Source organism: Rhipicephalus microplus, chromosome 3, assembly GCF_043290135.1.
Source record: "Rhipicephalus microplus isolate Deutch F79 chromosome 3, USDA_Rmic, whole genome shotgun sequence".
Taxonomy (NCBI): Eukaryota; Metazoa; Arthropoda; class Arachnida; order Ixodida; family Ixodidae; genus Rhipicephalus; species Rhipicephalus microplus.
This window is the reverse complement of record NC_134702.1, coordinates 49866414-49883621: the sequence shown is the minus strand read 5'-3', so window position 1 is coordinate 49883621 and position 17208 is coordinate 49866414. Positions and strand designations below refer to the sequence as shown.

The 17208-nt window shown below is 44.2% G+C and overlaps 2 protein-coding genes across 3 annotated transcripts in view; one reads left to right on the top strand and one right to left on the bottom strand.

Moving 5' to 3' along the window:
- Positions 1-17208, bottom strand: part of LOC119175033 (GPN-loop GTPase 1) — a 76727-nt gene that overhangs the window by 50801 nt on the left and 8718 nt on the right. The gene's annotated exons all lie outside the window — the stretch shown is intronic.
- LOC119175042 (dehydrogenase/reductase SDR family member 7) overlaps positions 1-17208 on the top strand; it is a 29856-nt gene that overhangs the window by 9317 nt on the left and 3331 nt on the right. Inside the window, exons 2-8 of one of the 2 annotated variants that reach the window (XR_012894247.1) lie at positions 1974-2123; positions 4156-4256; positions 4813-5008; positions 14280-14397; positions 15162-15208; positions 15508-15624; positions 16652-16812. Coding sequence is in view for 1 of the 2 variants with exons in the window: in XM_075889471.1 (XP_075745586.1) it covers positions 1974-2123; positions 4156-4256; positions 4813-5008; positions 15162-15208; positions 15508-15624; positions 16652-16812 (772 nt within the window). In the remaining variant the exon portion in view is untranslated. The remainder of the gene's footprint in view (positions 1-1973; positions 2124-4155; positions 4257-4812; positions 5009-14279; positions 14398-15161; positions 15209-15507; positions 15625-16651; positions 16813-17208) is intronic. The other variant, XM_075889471.1, reaches the window with a different exon arrangement.

Sequence of the window (17208 nt, the reverse complement as noted above, 5' to 3'; positions counted from 1 at the left end):
TACCCACTACGGGGGATTGGCCATTAAACTGGCCATTATTGTATCTCAAATTTTGATGAAGAAATATAACCATTCAGTCATCTAGAAAATCTAAAATTGGCCAATCATGAGGCTACCTATGAATAAAGTAGGTAAAGAACTATTAATTGAAATGAATAAACAAATCAAAGTTCATCTGTTTCATTTCAGCCTCGGCTTCCTCTGCATTGTTTCTTAAGCTTTGCACATTTAAGTGATAAAAGGACAGGCTATTTTTCATACTGTATCCAGGTGTTTTTAGCTATTCTCGGAATGAATCAGCAGAAACAAAGGCCATATTTCACTAACTTAATTTCAAAAAGACAGTCTGTTTTATACAATCTTGTCTAAGTTGCTTTCATTGTTGATGTAGATGGCCTGAGCAGTTGGCTCTTTTAGGGCAAATATCTTGTCTTCCTTGGTCCAGACAAATCGGTAGCGCGTTTCCACAGCCATTGCCTTTGCGAGCCACAACAGCCTCTTATTTTGCACAGTTAAGCTGTCAAGAATCTTAACATCTCTGATGCATTGCTGCAGAGTATGGCAATCCACGGCGCTTTTGTGGACTGTTTACAAAACCTGACGAGCACAACTGAAGTTTTGTCTGACCTTGAGGGAATGTGATGCAGCCCATCTACATTACTCCTTGTAAGATCCCACAAATCAAGTTTTATAGCCAGCTGATTCACTTTTTTATCAGATCTTCGCGTTTGGTTTCAGCCAAACCATGAATTTTCATGTCTTGTGTTCTGCTGTATTGATTTAGAGCATTAAGCTCCCTGTGCAACTCTGCAGTTGTTTTCTTGTCACCTGCTGCCGTGTCGACTGCAACCCCTTTCTCTTGTAAGGCATTTTTTAATTTGTATTTCTCACTTCCTGCTTGTTTACCCTACAACAAAGGCTATTTAAGTGCATTGCTGTAAACTCTTCAAAGTGTGCCTTTGGGGAAGCACGAGCTAGTCAAGCTGCCTCTCAGCTTTTCCTCCCACCCTTTATCATTTTGATGAAAAATAAAAGACTTATTATTAGTGTTAATCTCAATACTTCAAGATTTTAGATGAAATGATATCTGAATACGAAAACATGTGAACACACTAAGAGTATTTTATCTGAAGGTTTGAACATGCAAACACAGATATATGGACAAAACACCTATGTTTGTTTAAACTACAACATTAAAGCCTGGTGTAATAGATGCAAGCTTACTTTACAAGGTTGCTGCCGCTAATGAGCATGCGTTCCTTTTGATTGACGATTGGCAGCTCTGAAAGTGCTCTTCGGACGTTGTAAACACTTTTTTAAAATAGGAGCTTACTAGATAAATTCATATCGTCAAAGCTTTTACCAGCAAGTGTATATCGGATTTATCTGAAAACATGGAGTCCTAGCTATAAATAACCTTCTCATATTGCGACAAATAAAAGGTAACGCTGACTCACAACTCACAATGGCGGAAATGAAAGTATGTATCTTAACCCTAAATTGTCACCTTTAAATCCGTGAGCCCCACATATCCCGTGATCAAGAAATATTGTCTCAAGGGTCGCAGTATTGCAGATCACAAGCTTGCTGACTTTAGTTCTTGGCCTCCCTTCAGTGGTGATGCCAAAATGCAAGGATATTCCTTTTTGTGCAGGTATGAAAGCCAAAACACCATTAAGATCAAGTACACATTACAGTATCTCACTGCGTGCAGGTTGCTTTAGATGATGATTTCGGTTGTTTCAGTGGATCATATAGTAGTTTTGGGACGTTAGCCCTTCCCTCCCCCCCCCCCCCCCCAAATAATGATGATTTCGGGTGTTGCGGGAGAAGGTTGGTGTTTTATTGAAAGTACAGAAAAAGCAACTTGCGACGAGAAGCGGTTGCATTTGCTGAAATTTTCCCGACATTGATTCTTCAGTTACTGATCTGACCTGTTTTCTGCATTTAAATTCTGTCTACTGCTCACCCAGCTTCCCTGCAAGGCAAGGTGGTATGGATTACAGGTGCATCCAGTGGCATTGGGGAGTGGCTTTCATACAAGCTGGCTAAAGTGGGTGCCAAGCTCGTTATTTCTGGCACAAATCGGCAAAGGCTGCAAGCGGTTCATGACAGATGTTTGGGTGAGCATTACATTATACATGACAACTATTCTGCAGATGCAATCACTGGCTATAATTTAGCGTAATACAATTTGGGGTAAAGTCTTAGTTATTCACACGATGTGTAGCACTCATACCTTGATATAATAAACCCTGATATAAAGAAATATTGATTCTAATAAAATTAATGAAAAATAGCCTTGCCATAATTATAGTGTTAGGAATACACCTTTATAGTAGATCTTTGGATATAACGAATTTATTTTTGCATTAGATGCAACTTTTTTTATAATGAGGTTTGAGTGTACAGCAGAGGAAAATCTTATGTATCCTTTACTATCTTTCAAGCAGCACAGGAAGTTTAGTGCATGACAGATAAAATGATGAGAAAGATATATGTTCTGCATTTGACATTTTCTTGCTGCTGATTTAAGACAAAATGTTAATGGTTTTGTGGCATCGAGCTATATGATCCCTGCCTTAATGCGGGACATTGCACATGCCTATTTCTGTAATACAAGGCTTGACAGGTCGAGTTTTTGAGCCTTGTAAAAGCATGCGCATTTAAAGTTATGCTGCTTTACATAGAATAAGCCACTGTGTGGCCTGCAATCATTTTTATATGAAATTTGCTGGCCAAATTTTGTGGCATAGCAAAAATGTAGGCTTGGCCGAATAGTGAATTTTAGTTTTGAAGTGAACTTGAAGCGAATAGTGATTTTAGTCAAATAAGTTTTAATATAATTTGAATACTGTATATATGTATTATGAAGAAAGGGGTGCATATTTTTCATGAGAAAACTAACCTGCACAATATTTTTTTAATTCATACACGACCTGTGAGAATGCCTTTTTTTCCTTCAAAGGAAGAGGAAACAACTTAATTTCAGTAGCAGCAGGATTTAACTTTCCATAGAATGTAAATGATGGTCTATAAAATATATTACATTTTAAAAATTGCTATACTTAGAGCATAAAAGTCGATATAACAAGCTTTTCAACTGAAAAAAAAAATTGATGTGATGGTGATATCTTCATATAACCTTGCAATGGGGCTTCGCGGCAGTGCGAATTTCTCCTGATTATGTGTTTTCACGGTTCAGTATCACTTCACAGCAGTGAAGCCACTTTTACAAAAAGTTGCATGTGAATTAATGTGTTTGAGTAAATGTTTTCACTCTTTATTATTTCTACACTGCAGTGAAACCACCTTTACAGGGTGTCAAATTAAAATGCATTTATTAGTTCGTCTTGAATATTTTGAAATTTTCAATCATTTAAATTCGATTCGAAGCAAATTCGAATACTGCATTATTCATTCAAATATTCGAAGCATTCCAATATTCGCCCATAAAAATGTCATCATTGTGCTGTGTGTGTTTGAAATGCAATTTAGTTCCACCTATTAAATGTGCATTGCAAGGCCCTCCAGTAATCTAGAAACATGCAATTTGGTTCCTCCCATCAAATGTACATTGTAGGGCTCTACAATGATAATGAATATTGTGGGCCAGCACAATCATTTCTTGCAGTGCCATTGTGGTCATGTGTGCTGCTCCTAAGATTTGAATGCTCTAGCTGACAAAAGGCATCAATAGCCTAGAACTAGTGTCAAATAGACCCTTTTCACTATTGTAAAGCTAGATTTCCTGCTATGCAGTATGAACAACTAATGGTGACTAGCCCCTTACGGCAAACAGCCTGTTCAAGCGCGGAGCGCTTATGCTATGACGTAAATGTAGAGTCGGCTTTCTTGATATAAACATGCACAGTAGACAAGCTGCAGCAAGTTCAACAAGGACCGTATCTCCACTAGAAGCGCGACTGGTGCCGCCATTACTAGGGCAAATATTCAGTGCAGAGAAGCGCACTTGTGAATTATGAAAAGGGTCCATTGAACACGAGTGTAAAAGCAGTTCTAAAAAATTGTATGATTGGCAACTGCTGTTAAAGTTTTCATGGGTCATTCTGTGACACATGACAGACAGCACTTGGTTTACATGAGCATGATGTGGTGCTAACGTCTTATTCTTTACTTATGATTGGTTTTCAGAACTTAACAGTCGCTGTGAAGTACTGGTCTTGCCATTCAATTTGGCTGACATTTCGTGTCATGCTGATCAATTCAAGAAGGTCTTGGACTGTTATGGAGCTGTAAGCTTTCGAAAATCTTTATTTCTCTCTTTCGTATAGGGTGCAGTATGAATAATTGAAACTCGTGAATTATTTGAAGGATGTTAAAAGGTCAAAAGTAGCATAGAGCTTTCAAGTAAGGCATTTTTTATCTGTACACCCTAGAGGAAAAATTGCTGTTTCCTGCAGTTTATCATTTTTTTATAGAACACTTAGAGCATGTGCGCTGTCTCGCAATGTTCGACACGCAGAGTGCTTGGAGTAACTGCATTACTGTGCTACTTCATGGCATAGCACTGAACTTACTTCCCTGTAATTTTATGCTATTATATGTGCTGATAGCTTTGACCTATAGTAATGATGTACCAATAGGTCATTTTAAAATGGAAAATAATGCCACTGATATTCATTTCATGCTGTAATGTGCCAATAAAATCTGATAATAAATGTTCTGATTCAATGCTTGGGCTATCAAGGTACTGAAATACACAGCTGAGACAATTGTCTCCCTCTATTTATTTATTTTTTTCACTTTGTTTTTGTGTTCCTGCATTGCCAGTATTATGTATAACTGCAGGTAGACGTCTTGGTCAACAATGCCGGATTATGCACTTTGAAACACTTCGAAGAGTGCACAATCGAAGAGGACAAGGCTATGTTTGAGGTCAACGTGTTTGGCCATGTGTCGCTCACCCGACTCGTTCTTGTCAACGCAACGGAGGCGGGAAGAAAGGTGCACATTGTGGCCACAAGCAGCATCAGTGGAACACAAGGTATGGCTATTCTACAGGATTTGTACACTATAACCTGGTCTGAAAACATAAGCTAGTTGTGAGCCAGATACGCTCAAACCACATTACAACAAAGTTGCATTTTATACATAAATAAGTTCATTAAACCAAAAATTTGTTATAAAGGTCTATTATGACCACATATCTATTGAAATACTACTTTTAAATTACTTCATTATAACCTATATTTCGTTAAATCCGGGTTCATCATATTCCACGTAATGATGATGCCATAGACTGTCTGCATTCGGCCTCTTACTTTTCCTCTGTAGACTTAAGATCGGGCTACTGGCAAATTCCCATGCATCCTAAAGATAAAGAAAAGACAGCCTTTGTAACCCCTGACGGCCTTTTTGAATTCAACGTGATGCCATTTGGACTGTGCGACGCGCCGGCGACGTTCGAGCGATTTATGAACACTGTTCTTCGTGGCTTGAAGTGGAGCATTTGCATGTGCTATCTCGACGACGTCGTCATCTTTGGCCGCACCTTCAGCAAACACAATTCACGTCTGCATACTGTACTGACTTGCATAAGAAACGCTGGCCTTGTTCTTAACTCAAATAAATGCCACTTCGGGGACCGACAAACCCTTGTTCTCGGACACCTAGTCGATCAGGAGGGCATCCGTCCAGATCCCCAGAAGACAGCAGCCGTTGAAACGTTCAGTGCGCCGCGCTCTGTGAAGGAGCTCCGCAGTTTTTTGGGGCTTTGGTCCTGTTTTCGCCGCTTTATACCTAAATTTGCCGATGTCGCGTATCCGCTGACATGTTTGCTACGGAAGAATACTCCCTTTGAGTGGACTCCGGAGTGCAACTCCTCTTTTCGTCAACTGAAGTTCCTCCTGACATCACGGCCTGTTCTTCAACACTTCAGCCCATCAGCTCCAACGAACTGCACACAGATGCCAGCGGCATAGGAATTAGTGCCGTCCTAGTTCAACGCTATGGTAACCGCGAGCACGTGATCGCATACGCAAGTCGCTCCTTGAGTAGGCCCGAGCAGAATTACACTGTCACAGAACAAGAATGCCTCGCGGTAGTATTTGCGATTCAGCGGTTTTGGTCTTACCTAAATGGACGCCCTTTTACAGTCGTCACCGACCACCACTCATTGTGTTGGCTCGTCAACCTTCGGGATCCTTGCGGCCGTCTAGCGCACTGGGCACTTCGGCTCCAAGAGTATAACTTCATAGTCTCGTACAAAAGTGGTCGACGACACGCCGACGCAGATTGCCCTTCGCGCATGCCACTGAGCACCACAGAGTGTGACGCCGATGACCTCTATCACCTCGCAGCTTCTGTGTCACTAAAGTTTCCCGACCTCAGTACTTTCAAAGATGAACAGCGAACACCAGGCTATCATCGCTTTGCACAGCTCTTATGGCATGCCATTTCTGTGTACGCAACGGACTCCTATATAAGAAGAACTTTTCCAGCACTGGCGCACGTTTCCTCCTGGTAGTGCCAGAAAGCCTTCGGACAGCGATTTTAGGTGCTATGCACGACAATCCTACGTCCGGACATTTAGGTTTACGCTTTACCGTGCTAAGGAACGCTTTTATTGGCCAGGAATGCGACAGTCAGTCGAGGCGAAAGTGGCCAGCTGCACACAGAGTCAACGCCACAAACGCCCGTCTACTGCTCCGGCTGGTCTTCTACAGCCCTTGCCACCTCCAAGCACATCTTTCCAACAGGTCGGCATTGACCTAGTGGGCCCTTTTCCAAAGTCGGCTAAGGGCAATCGCTGGATAATTGTATGTGTCCATTACCTCACGCGCTACAGCGAGACGGCGGCCATACCAACCGCAATTGCCAGCGACGTCTCTGTGTTCCTGCTGCAGCACGTTATCCTCCGACATGGCCCACCTCACGTGATCATCGGTGATCGTAGGCGACAATTTACGGCAGATATAGTAGAAGAGCTGCTTCGATTGAGTGAGTCCTGCCTTCGTCACTCGTCGCCATACCATCCGCAAACAAATGGGCTCACGGAGCGCACCAACCGAACAATTGTAAACATGCTCTCTATGTATGTGGCATCCGACCACAAGAACTGGGATGACGTGCTACCATTTATAACGTACGGGTTCAACACCGCTAAGCACGAGACAACAGGCTATAGTCCCTTTTTCTTGATGTACGCACGACCGCCACGGAACACAGTTCACACAGTTTTGCCATTCTCGGCGCACGAGAACCTCTCAGTCACCGAAATCCTCTGCCTTGCAAAAGAGGCGCGTCGTATTGCTCGTCTACGCACTTTGGCATCACCGGAAAAATCGAAGGTACGCTATGACGTCCGCCACCGCCCTGTAACTTACCATCCAGGCGACTTAGTGTGGCTGTGGACTCTGGTACGAAGACGCGGGTTATGCCAAAAGTTCTTGGCCACATACGACGGACCGTTTGTTGTTCTCGACAAAATCACGGAAGTCGCATACACAATAGCTCGCCTAACGAGAAGTGGTAGAAGAGCTGCTAAAACCCAAGCAGTCCATGTCGCTCGATTGAAGTTGTACACACCAAGGTGAATCAGTTACCTCGCCTGGCGGGCTTCGTCTGCGAGGGGAGGAATGTTACGCATGCCTGGGAAGAAAACGAAGATGGCTGAACATGTTGGCTGCCCCAAGCTGGAGGAAGAAAGAAGGGGACGACACTGCGATCATCAACCTGTTGGCCGCTCCGGCGCTTCTCTTTGCGACCAAAATAAACGGCCCCCTTCAGCTGTATACGTCCTGGTCCTCCTTGTGCGTAACGATATCGAGCTTTGTGCATCGAGCATTATTGCACTGCATGCAGCCAAGAGTTTACAATTTCGAGTTAAAAACGAACCAGTAGTATTTGCTCTCTTGTTTGCAAAACTATGCAAAAGATAGTTAAATACAATAACTCCTAGAGGGGAATCTGGCCGAGCCGCCGTGGTCTAGTGGCTAAGGTACTCGGCTGCTGACTCGCAGGTCGCGGGATTGAATCCCGGCTGCAGCAGTTGCATTATCGGTGGAGGCGAAAATGTTGTAAGCCGTTGTGCTCAGATTCGGGTGCACGTTAAGGAACCCCAGGTAGTCGAAATTTCTGGAGCCTTCAACAATGGCGTCTCTCATAATCATATGGTGATTTTGGGACATTAGACCCCACATATCTATTAATAAGAGAGGAACCTGGCGCTAGTGTGTACGCGTGCTCTTTCAGCAGCACTTTTACTCCCATGGGAATTATGGGGAAGTACAGGCTTCGAATCTGCTTCGAATCTGCTTTGAACGGATCATGTTCTTGAAACTCGCAACGCTTGTTTGCCAAGTGTGAAACAAAGCGATAAAAAGTTATATCTAATTGAAGTTTGCTTCATTCTTTTGTACGTAAATCTTATTGCAGAAGGTTCTTGTGACTATGGGGTAGAAGTAGAACTCGGAGAAATTTAACCACCAGGTTATGCATTACCCTGCCATTGTGTTCCAAATGTGGCATCAAAATATAATAATAAATTATTTTTTATAACACTTGGAAACACATTCTTGTTTTTCCCCAAAAAGTACGCATTATCTATTTATGAGAATAACAGTACAGTATTAAGTGAGAAACACTTTACGTTTCGTATGTGCGATGCTGGGTGCTGTTATGACCGCCATCGGTAGGCGCCATGCTGTCGCTGAAAAGCGTAGCCGGGCCGCGTTCCCACGCCTGGAACCCAGGTTTTCTTGGAACCAGCGTCGAGAGCTGTCGGGGGAGCGGCGCTTTTGTAATCCTCAAACAAGTAGCCGACTCGCCGAATGCCTATGCCCGCCAGGTATGGTCCCTGCTAGCCGGTGGATGAGACGTCACGTCGCCACGAAGCGGTAAGCCGTTCCAGAGGGGACAACAAAGACAGCGTATTCCTTTGAAGAAACGGCGACCGCCGCCACAAAGTGCCCTGCTAATTGAGCGGACAGATTGGCGGACCGTTTGATGTCTGCTGTCCGAAGCTTGGGACCCCTCGACCAGCGACATACACGACGAGCAAGAGCCTCTCTGGCGCCACCTTTAAGTGCAGTGATCTTGACTCGAAATTGGATGTTCACGTGCGCCGTGCATGCTCGTACCCCTCACCTGTTGTGTGTGTGTGTGATTGGTGTTCCACTGAAGAAGGAGGAGCCCGACAGGGCTTATAACGGCGCCGCAGAGTGGAGGACGTCGCTCTGGACCAAGTAAAGGTTCAACCACCACGTTCGTAGGTGTGAAGGCTCTGGACCAAGTAAAGGTTTAACCACCACGCTCGTGGTTTGTGAAGTTTTTCTATGCTGTAAATATTTGTAAATAGTGCCATAAACCTTGTTTGTTTTTCGTATCCCCATCTTGTAAGCGGTCGTTTCCTCAACCCGAAGCTACACCACGCTACCACAGCACCCCGGGATCACAACAACTGGTGATCAGCGGTGGGATCACGACAACTGGTGGCAGCGGTGGGATTCGAATCAGCACCCCGAGCCACAACAACTGGTTGGCATCGGTGGGATTCGAAGCTACAAGTGACAACAACAGTCGGCCCAAGAGAAGCAGTTGGCTCGAGACATGGATCACGTATGGGTGAGTGCTTGGCTTTTCCTTTGAGTGAACCAGGTTCTAAAAGAGGGTTAAATTTTAGAACTGGTAGTTAACTTTGCCGAAAGACTCAGTTTCGCCTTTTCGGGAAGTTAATTTTTGGAAGTAGCGAGCACTCAGTACGATCATGGACTTACGGGAGCTGCAGAAGTCAGACTTGTTGCTGTTGTGTGAGGAGTTGGGGATCGATACAAAGGGTTTGGCACGAAAACCCATAATCATTCAAGCGATTAATGATTTGGGGGCTGATGATGAGGAACTAAGTGAAGAATGGGACCTCATCATCGAAAGAAAACTCAGAGCAGCTCAGATGGAAGGAAAGAGTGAACACGAAAGAGAAGGCCTCAAGAGAAAGTTTTTCAAACAAGACTATGAGTTGTGTATGAGAATGGGACCCCAGCGAGGAGTACTTCTTCTCGAAAATGAGGCAGAGTTCGAGATGTCTAGGTACATGCAGCCATATGAGGTATCATGGGATATGGGCCTGTATCTAAGACTGTTTGAACGAAAGTGTAGGCAACTGAAGTGTGAGCGAGACACCTGGTCTCAGAAGCTACGCACGGTTCTGCCCTGCGAGGCAGCGGACGTTGTTGCGCGACTCAGTGAGCAGCACGCGAACAACTACGAAGTTGTGAAAGCAGAGCTAATCAGAAGATTTGGAACTTCTATTAGCAAAAAGAAAGAAAGACTCGCACCGGAGTCTGAAAGCGAGGCGCATCGCAAAGTGCCGGAAGTTGAGGCGCCTCATAAAGCGCGACAGGAACAGATTGCGCCAGAGAAGGGCCCGCATATTCTCGAATGCATTCATGTAAATGATGTAGAGAACGAGGCCGTGGCCGGTCTGGAGGTGAGGACGATGTCGAAAGACGCTCCTTGCGTGGATGAAGAGGGTGCCAGCAGCCCTAATGGGCCCAGTAAGAGGCTGGAAACCTTCTTCGTGCCTCAAGGGGACCTTTCGACATTGTCAAATTTAGGCATGGTTAGCGCAGTGGCTGATGAGGGCAAGAACGCCACGCTTCAGCAGTGCAGCGATAACACCGAGCAGGTTTGCAAACATCGCCGAAAAACAAAGAAGCGAAAGCGTTCGGCACTGCCTAAGCATAGGACTAGTCCCACACCGTCCCGCGAAAGACGAAAGGGTAGGCCACTAATCCGTTTAAGAAAACGTCAATGGGGCTGTTCCTGGAGGCACAAGCGGCGAGCCAGGTGTGGAGGGAGAAAGGGAGGTGCGTCACCCCAACGAAGCGCGCGGTTCAGCTCGGCGACTTCGGGAAAGCGGCCTTTGCCGAAGGGTCAGAGTCGAGAGGGTAGAGTGGCTGAATACCGCGTAGGGGAGAACACAAAAGAAAAATTGCACAGGCTTCCTCCCTGCTTCTGGTACGCCTTTCACATTACCGAAGAAAGCCGGCCGAAGTGCAGAATGAGGCGTGACGGCAGGACACAGCCTAGCGGTTGCACGTTTTGTAGCATCTGGCGTGCTCGAAAACCGCCGGGACCACGACCCCATCGTGTGCGATTAAAAGATTCTAGTTAAGAAAGGGGGAACGGTCAGTTCGAGTAACTTTTGCACAGCCGTGTTAAAAAAATTGTTACTCAGTGGAACCTTAAGATGCGTATTCAAGTCTTTTAAATTTGGTAAGTTTGATGCGGAGTAAATTTTTCAAAAGGAAAACCGCCGGACTAAAGGCTGAAAATTGAAGTTAGTGCGAAAATTCGCATAAGGTAAAAACCGAGAAAATATGTTATTTTTCTCGTTTTTATAAAAAGGTTTAGTGTTATATCGTATGCCTTCACTGTCATGTGGATTTGGAGTGAATGAGCATTTGAGGGAGATGTTAACATGGACCAAGTGATTTTGTAAAATGAGTAAGTTTGACGCGACACAGTGGAGTTGTCGTTGCGCGCATTAAGAACTGAAGGTCATTGGGGCACGATTTTAGCATAGAACTTGTGCATTATTGTGAGGTGCTTTTGATGAGTATCGCACCTAGGATTATTTTTGTGTTGTACACGGTGTGTTACAACATAACGTAAGAAAGACAAAGTGTGAGGCATTAAGCGTTTTGGTTAGTAGAACCGTGTACCTAGCAACGCTGTTGGAATGGGAGTAAGTAAAGAGCTCAGGCGAGCCCAGTGGTTTTTTTACTCAGAAGCGTTTGCATAAGCAGGTAACTTTAACCAAATGAACCTTCAAGAAAGCAGTGTTTGTCTCCTAAGTTTTGTCGATGTTTTCTGCCAAGAATAATCGATTCAGTGATCATATGAGCAGATCAAGCTTTCTCCAACCGTTGAGGTAGACCGTTAGGTCACAGCTTAGGTTAAGTTTTCGGGAGGCTGGTGAGCTTTATGTCTCAGTGGTAGACAAGTATGGGCAGCCGTAAACAAAGACGGACGTTCGGACAAAATTAGCGCTCACTGAATCCGAGTTCCTGACTGATGCTCTCAGCAGGACAGAACCGATGAAAGTAGTCAGTGATTAAAAGGAGGAGGCAGCCTTAAGTGAAGAGGCAATACTGATCGTCATCCGGTTTTGAAAGCTTCTGTTGACTACCGAGAATTAATGGTTCGGTGTTATGTGAGAGATCGAGGCCTAGGTGCCATTCTATGTCAGGACGACAGTGGTAACAAGCAAAGCTGCACTTTACTTGAGCCAGAAATTGGGCTACAGGAGATAACGTACTGCGCTTCAGGAAAGGAGTGCGCTTGCCTTGTGTAGGGCATTTATCAGTGGCAGTGTTATCTCAAAGGGGCTAAATTTAAAGTAGGAACAGACCATTTTTCCCCTTACTTGGCTGCAAACCGTGACATCAAAGAACAGTCGCCTTGTGGGGCGGAGCTTGATTCTTCAAAAGTATAATTTTGGCATTGTAAAGAGCAAATTGAATGGAAACGCGGACGCGCTCAGCCGCTCTTTCTAAACCATTCTGGAGTGCTCTTTATGTATCAAAATTGATATTTTAGTTTTTTTTTGTCGTGCATCTTATTATGAGAAGGTTTAAGATAGCACGTTTGATTTCTCAGCACAAGTGAATCCTGAGAGTTTTGAGTGTGAGCTTTTTGTTAAAGCTAGTAAAGAAAATTGGTTTGCCATCCCTCTTTTGGCTTGGTTGTTCGAAGGGGGCCGAGTGCTTGCTTGTACATGTGGTCGAGTTTCAGAAACAGTGTCGAAGATTCGGCAATTACCCGGACCATGCCACAAGCGAAGGCCAGTTTCTGGCATTCAACTACGGACCCTTTCGTCGTCCCTGCGAGCAGCAATGTTGACCGCTGCCCTCCGTGACTCATCTGGCGAGGGGGAAGCTGTTATGACCGCCATCGGTAGGCGCCATGCTGTCGCTGAAAAGCATAGCCGGGCCGCGTTCCCACGCCTGGAACCCAGGTTTTCTTGGAACCAGCGTCGAGAGCTGTCGGGGGAGCGGCGCTTTTGTAATCCTCAAACAAGTAGCCGACTCGCAAACCAGCGTCGAGAGCTGTCGGGGGAGCGGCGCTTTTGTAATCCTCAAACAAGTAGCCGACTCGCCGAATGCCTATGCCCGCCAGGTATGGTCCCTGCTAGCCGGTGGATGAGACGTCACGTCGCCACGAAGCGGTAAGCCGTTCCAGAGGGGACAACAAAGACAGCGTATTCCTTTGAAGAAACGGCGACCGCCGCCACAAAGTGCCCTGCTAATTGAGCGGACAGATTGGCGGACCGTTTGATGTCTGCTGTCCGAAGCTTGGGACCCCTCGACCAGCGACATACACGACGAGCAAGAGCCTCTCTGGCGCCACCTTTAAGTGCAGTGATCTTGACTCGAAATTGGATGTTCACGTGCGCCGTGCATGCTCGTACCCCTCACCTGTTGTGTGTGTGTGTGATTGGTGTTCCACTGAAGAAGGAGGAGCCCGACAGGGCTTATAACGGCGCCGCAGAGTGGAGGACGTCGCTCTGGACCAAGTAAAGGTTCAACCACCACGTTCGTAGGTGTGAAGGCTCTGGACCAAGTAAAGGTTTAACCACCACGCTCGTGGTTTGTGAAGTTTTTCTATGCTGTAAATATTTGTAAATAGTGCCATAAACCTTGTTTGTTTTTCGTATCCCCATCTTGTAAGCGGTCGTTTCCTCAACCCGAAGCTACACCACGCTACCACAGCACCCCGGGATCACAACAACTGGTGATCAGCGGTGGGATCACGACAACTGGTGGCAGCGGTGGGATTCGAATCAGCACCCCGAGCCACAACAGTGCGTAGGTCCGCAAATTGTGCTACCAACGCACCTCTTGTTTTATTGTGAAGTCAAGTCAGAGGAGCGTGACGGTGCATCTACTTAGTTTCGCTGTCATTCTGCTGTCGATGTAAATGAGTTTTGGCAAAAAGCGATTATAAAAACATGTGAACTAGATGCAATATTCTGCACTGGCATAAGAAGCTACATCTATGCGCAGTGGTTAGTGGACGACGCATCACTTTAACTCTCAAATACAACTTGTAAAGCTTCAATGCTGCCGCAAATCAAGTGACCTAGTGGTCTTCAGCTTCGTTTAACAACACAGGTGCTGCTTCAGTGCTTTGCACCGCGCCCCACTACTCACGCTGCGCGAAGAACGAAACTGAAACTGTAGAAAAAGTTCTTTGGACAATTCGATAGCTAATGCAATCCAATTCAAAGTTTGCACTTCCCATAATTCCTACAGGGGCACACGATCGCAGTGCCAAATTCTTCTTCAAGTATTATTGTATGAAACGCTATGATGCAAAAAGACCGAGTGCTAACGGAAAATCTTGGATCTCGGAGGCGACGCCTTGTATTGTGTAGGTACCATGGCTTCTCACGTGCTGCATCCATGTGTGTTTGAATTAGAAGTAGCGGCCAACATGGTCAAGGAAGAAAAGTAAAAAGAATTCTTATGACGTACGACGAGAAAGTGCAGTATAGCAACTAAAAGGACGGAAAGTGTAGCACAGCTTGTTTTATAGCTCCAGTTATACTTGATGCATTCTTTCTTTTCTGTGGCATGAGATTTACAAGGCAAAAATACAATATTAAAGCCCATTTTGCAATGACTTTGAGGGAGGTGGAATAGCACCTAAAGAATGAATCGTTTTTCTATGTTGCTACGCCCTTACACCTGATCACGCACTGCAGTTCATTTAGTATATTAAAGTGATGTTCTGGCTCAACAGATCTTCACAAGTAGACAAAGGCTTGAAGTGATCAACGGTGCTTGGATAAGACCGAAAGTTGCAACAGCCAACTTTTTGACAATGGAAATTTTACAGACAAGTGCACTGATGGCAAGTCTTCTTATAAAAGCATTGCCTTCAGTGTCATTTATAGCTAAATAAGCTAATAATACAGCAATATTTTAGCCAACTTTGATTTCATTAATATAACAATAATACAAGTTTTATAATATAACAACTGCAACCATTCACCATGTTCAAAATACTTGAAGCAGTGGTCTTATTTAACTATAGTGAACTATAACAGAGCACACAACAAAACTTGAAACTATTTGCCATGAGCAAATGCATAAAACCTTAAATTTATCCCCACTTTTTTTTTTTTTTTTCAGGCAGTTGTGTGGCTCCAGTGTATGCTGCAACCAAGCATGCGATTCAGGTGAATTCATAATTGCTTTACATTATGTCATTGTATACACAGTGTATCATCGTCCACCTAAATCCCTTCTTTACATGTCTTGGTTTAATTCAGCGCAACAGTTATTGTGCATGACCAACTCTAGTGATTGTGGTACATTGCTGGCAATTTCGGTGTAGCTTCGAAAAGTTATAACATGCGGAAGAGTAATTCTTCTCACTTGTGTTAATCTTTTCTAGGTAGTTTAAATCTGCTCGTATATTTAAAAATGATATGGCCACTAAATCACAGCGTAATGAAATGTGTGCATATCTTTCCAGGGTTACTTCGAGAGTGTCATGGTGCAAGGGCAGGTGACTGGTATGATCGATGTGACAATTGTGTGCCCAGGACCAGTGCTGACACCACTAATGGATAACGCCCATGGCTCGATATCGGTAAAGTGTTGGGTGCATTGATGCATTGAGAGAGTTGATAAATGAGTGCGTTATCTAAGGGCCTAAACAAATTTGAGTAAAGATGACTGCTTGTAAGTGTTAAAATTTAAGGTAAGGAACATGCGTACAATGCGCGATTGGCCAGAAACATACTTTGTTGCATGGCCTCCAGTTTTACAGTCACACATCTTTTTACCGTGCTGAGTGCGCAACACCCTAAAGCAGTATATTTACATAAGAGGATGACATCATAAGCTGTTGCACTACTGCCTCTACTCACAAGAACTTTGCCTGTGGTACAATAACGGAAGAATGTCCATAAATTTCGGCAGATGGCTTTAACACTAAGGCCTATGCCATCAAAAGCCATTAGTCATGGGCATGCTGTGGCGAGTGAGATGGTTCTCTTCATTACTGAGCTTCAACATGTCGGCAACAGTTGATGCCACTAAAGAAAACAATCGCCTATGATGTCAATAATTTATCACCAAGCTATTGTGAAGGCTGCAGTGAATTTAATGCTACTAGCAGGCATGGTGTGATCCTTTTGTTAGACATTTGTTTATTTAAATATGATTAAAAAAATCTAGTCAAATATTCTTGTCACCTTTGCGTTCAAAAGTGGATGTTTTGTAGCACCTGCGCAGCAAAACATCAACATTATCCTAGATCACTTGCAATATGTTACATCCCTACTGGTGCTTATTACAACCCTTCAATGCCATAAAGGCATGAACAGCTTCGTGTGATGTGCACTCCACTCTGTAAAACAAGGAAAAAGTTAAAGATCATTGGAATAGAAATGAAAGTGGAAGTGAAGAAGCTTCTTAATCTATGTGGGTATTAAAATGTTCCCAATTCCTAATGTGAAGCCAAGCCATTCCTCTATGCGATCCTAACTTTTGGGGCCTTTGAATCTAGTCATAAAATAGCCATAATTTCCTTGATGCAAGCACAAGGTGGTACCGAGTCAAGTCGCACTAGATCCACACATGTGTGCACCAATATCGATGCAATTTCTTCGCAGGATGAACCAGCACAGAAGGTAGCTGGCGTGTTACTTCCAGACCGTTGTGCCGAGCTGATGTCTGTGGCAATCGCAAACAAACTTAACACTGTCTGGATCTGTGAAAACCCTGTCCTGGTGCTCTTCTACTGGAACCAGTATGCACCCGGCATCTATCAAAGGTAAAGCTTTTTTCTTATGATTATTTGGAAGGATTTTATTATTTTAATATAAGATTTGGGTGATAGCCAGCACAAGAAGGGGTTCTGTAATCTTCAGTTGTAATAAGGAATTACTAAGCAACCGCAGGAAGTAGCAAATGAAGTGTGTACTCTATAAGAGTTCACTAAGCAGATGTTTGTTTTTAAGGCACGCTGATGTTATAATATTGCACAGCTAGTGGTGATGATTGGACTGGTTTAACATTTTCTGGCTTTGCACAATAGACATGCTCTGAAATGGACAGTGTACTTAGAGAACTATTGCATAATTCATCAGTCTCTGGGCAAAGGACAGTGGAACAAGATAAAATCCACAGGACGAGCACTGATTGTTAATTGAAAGCTTTGGTCAGTAGT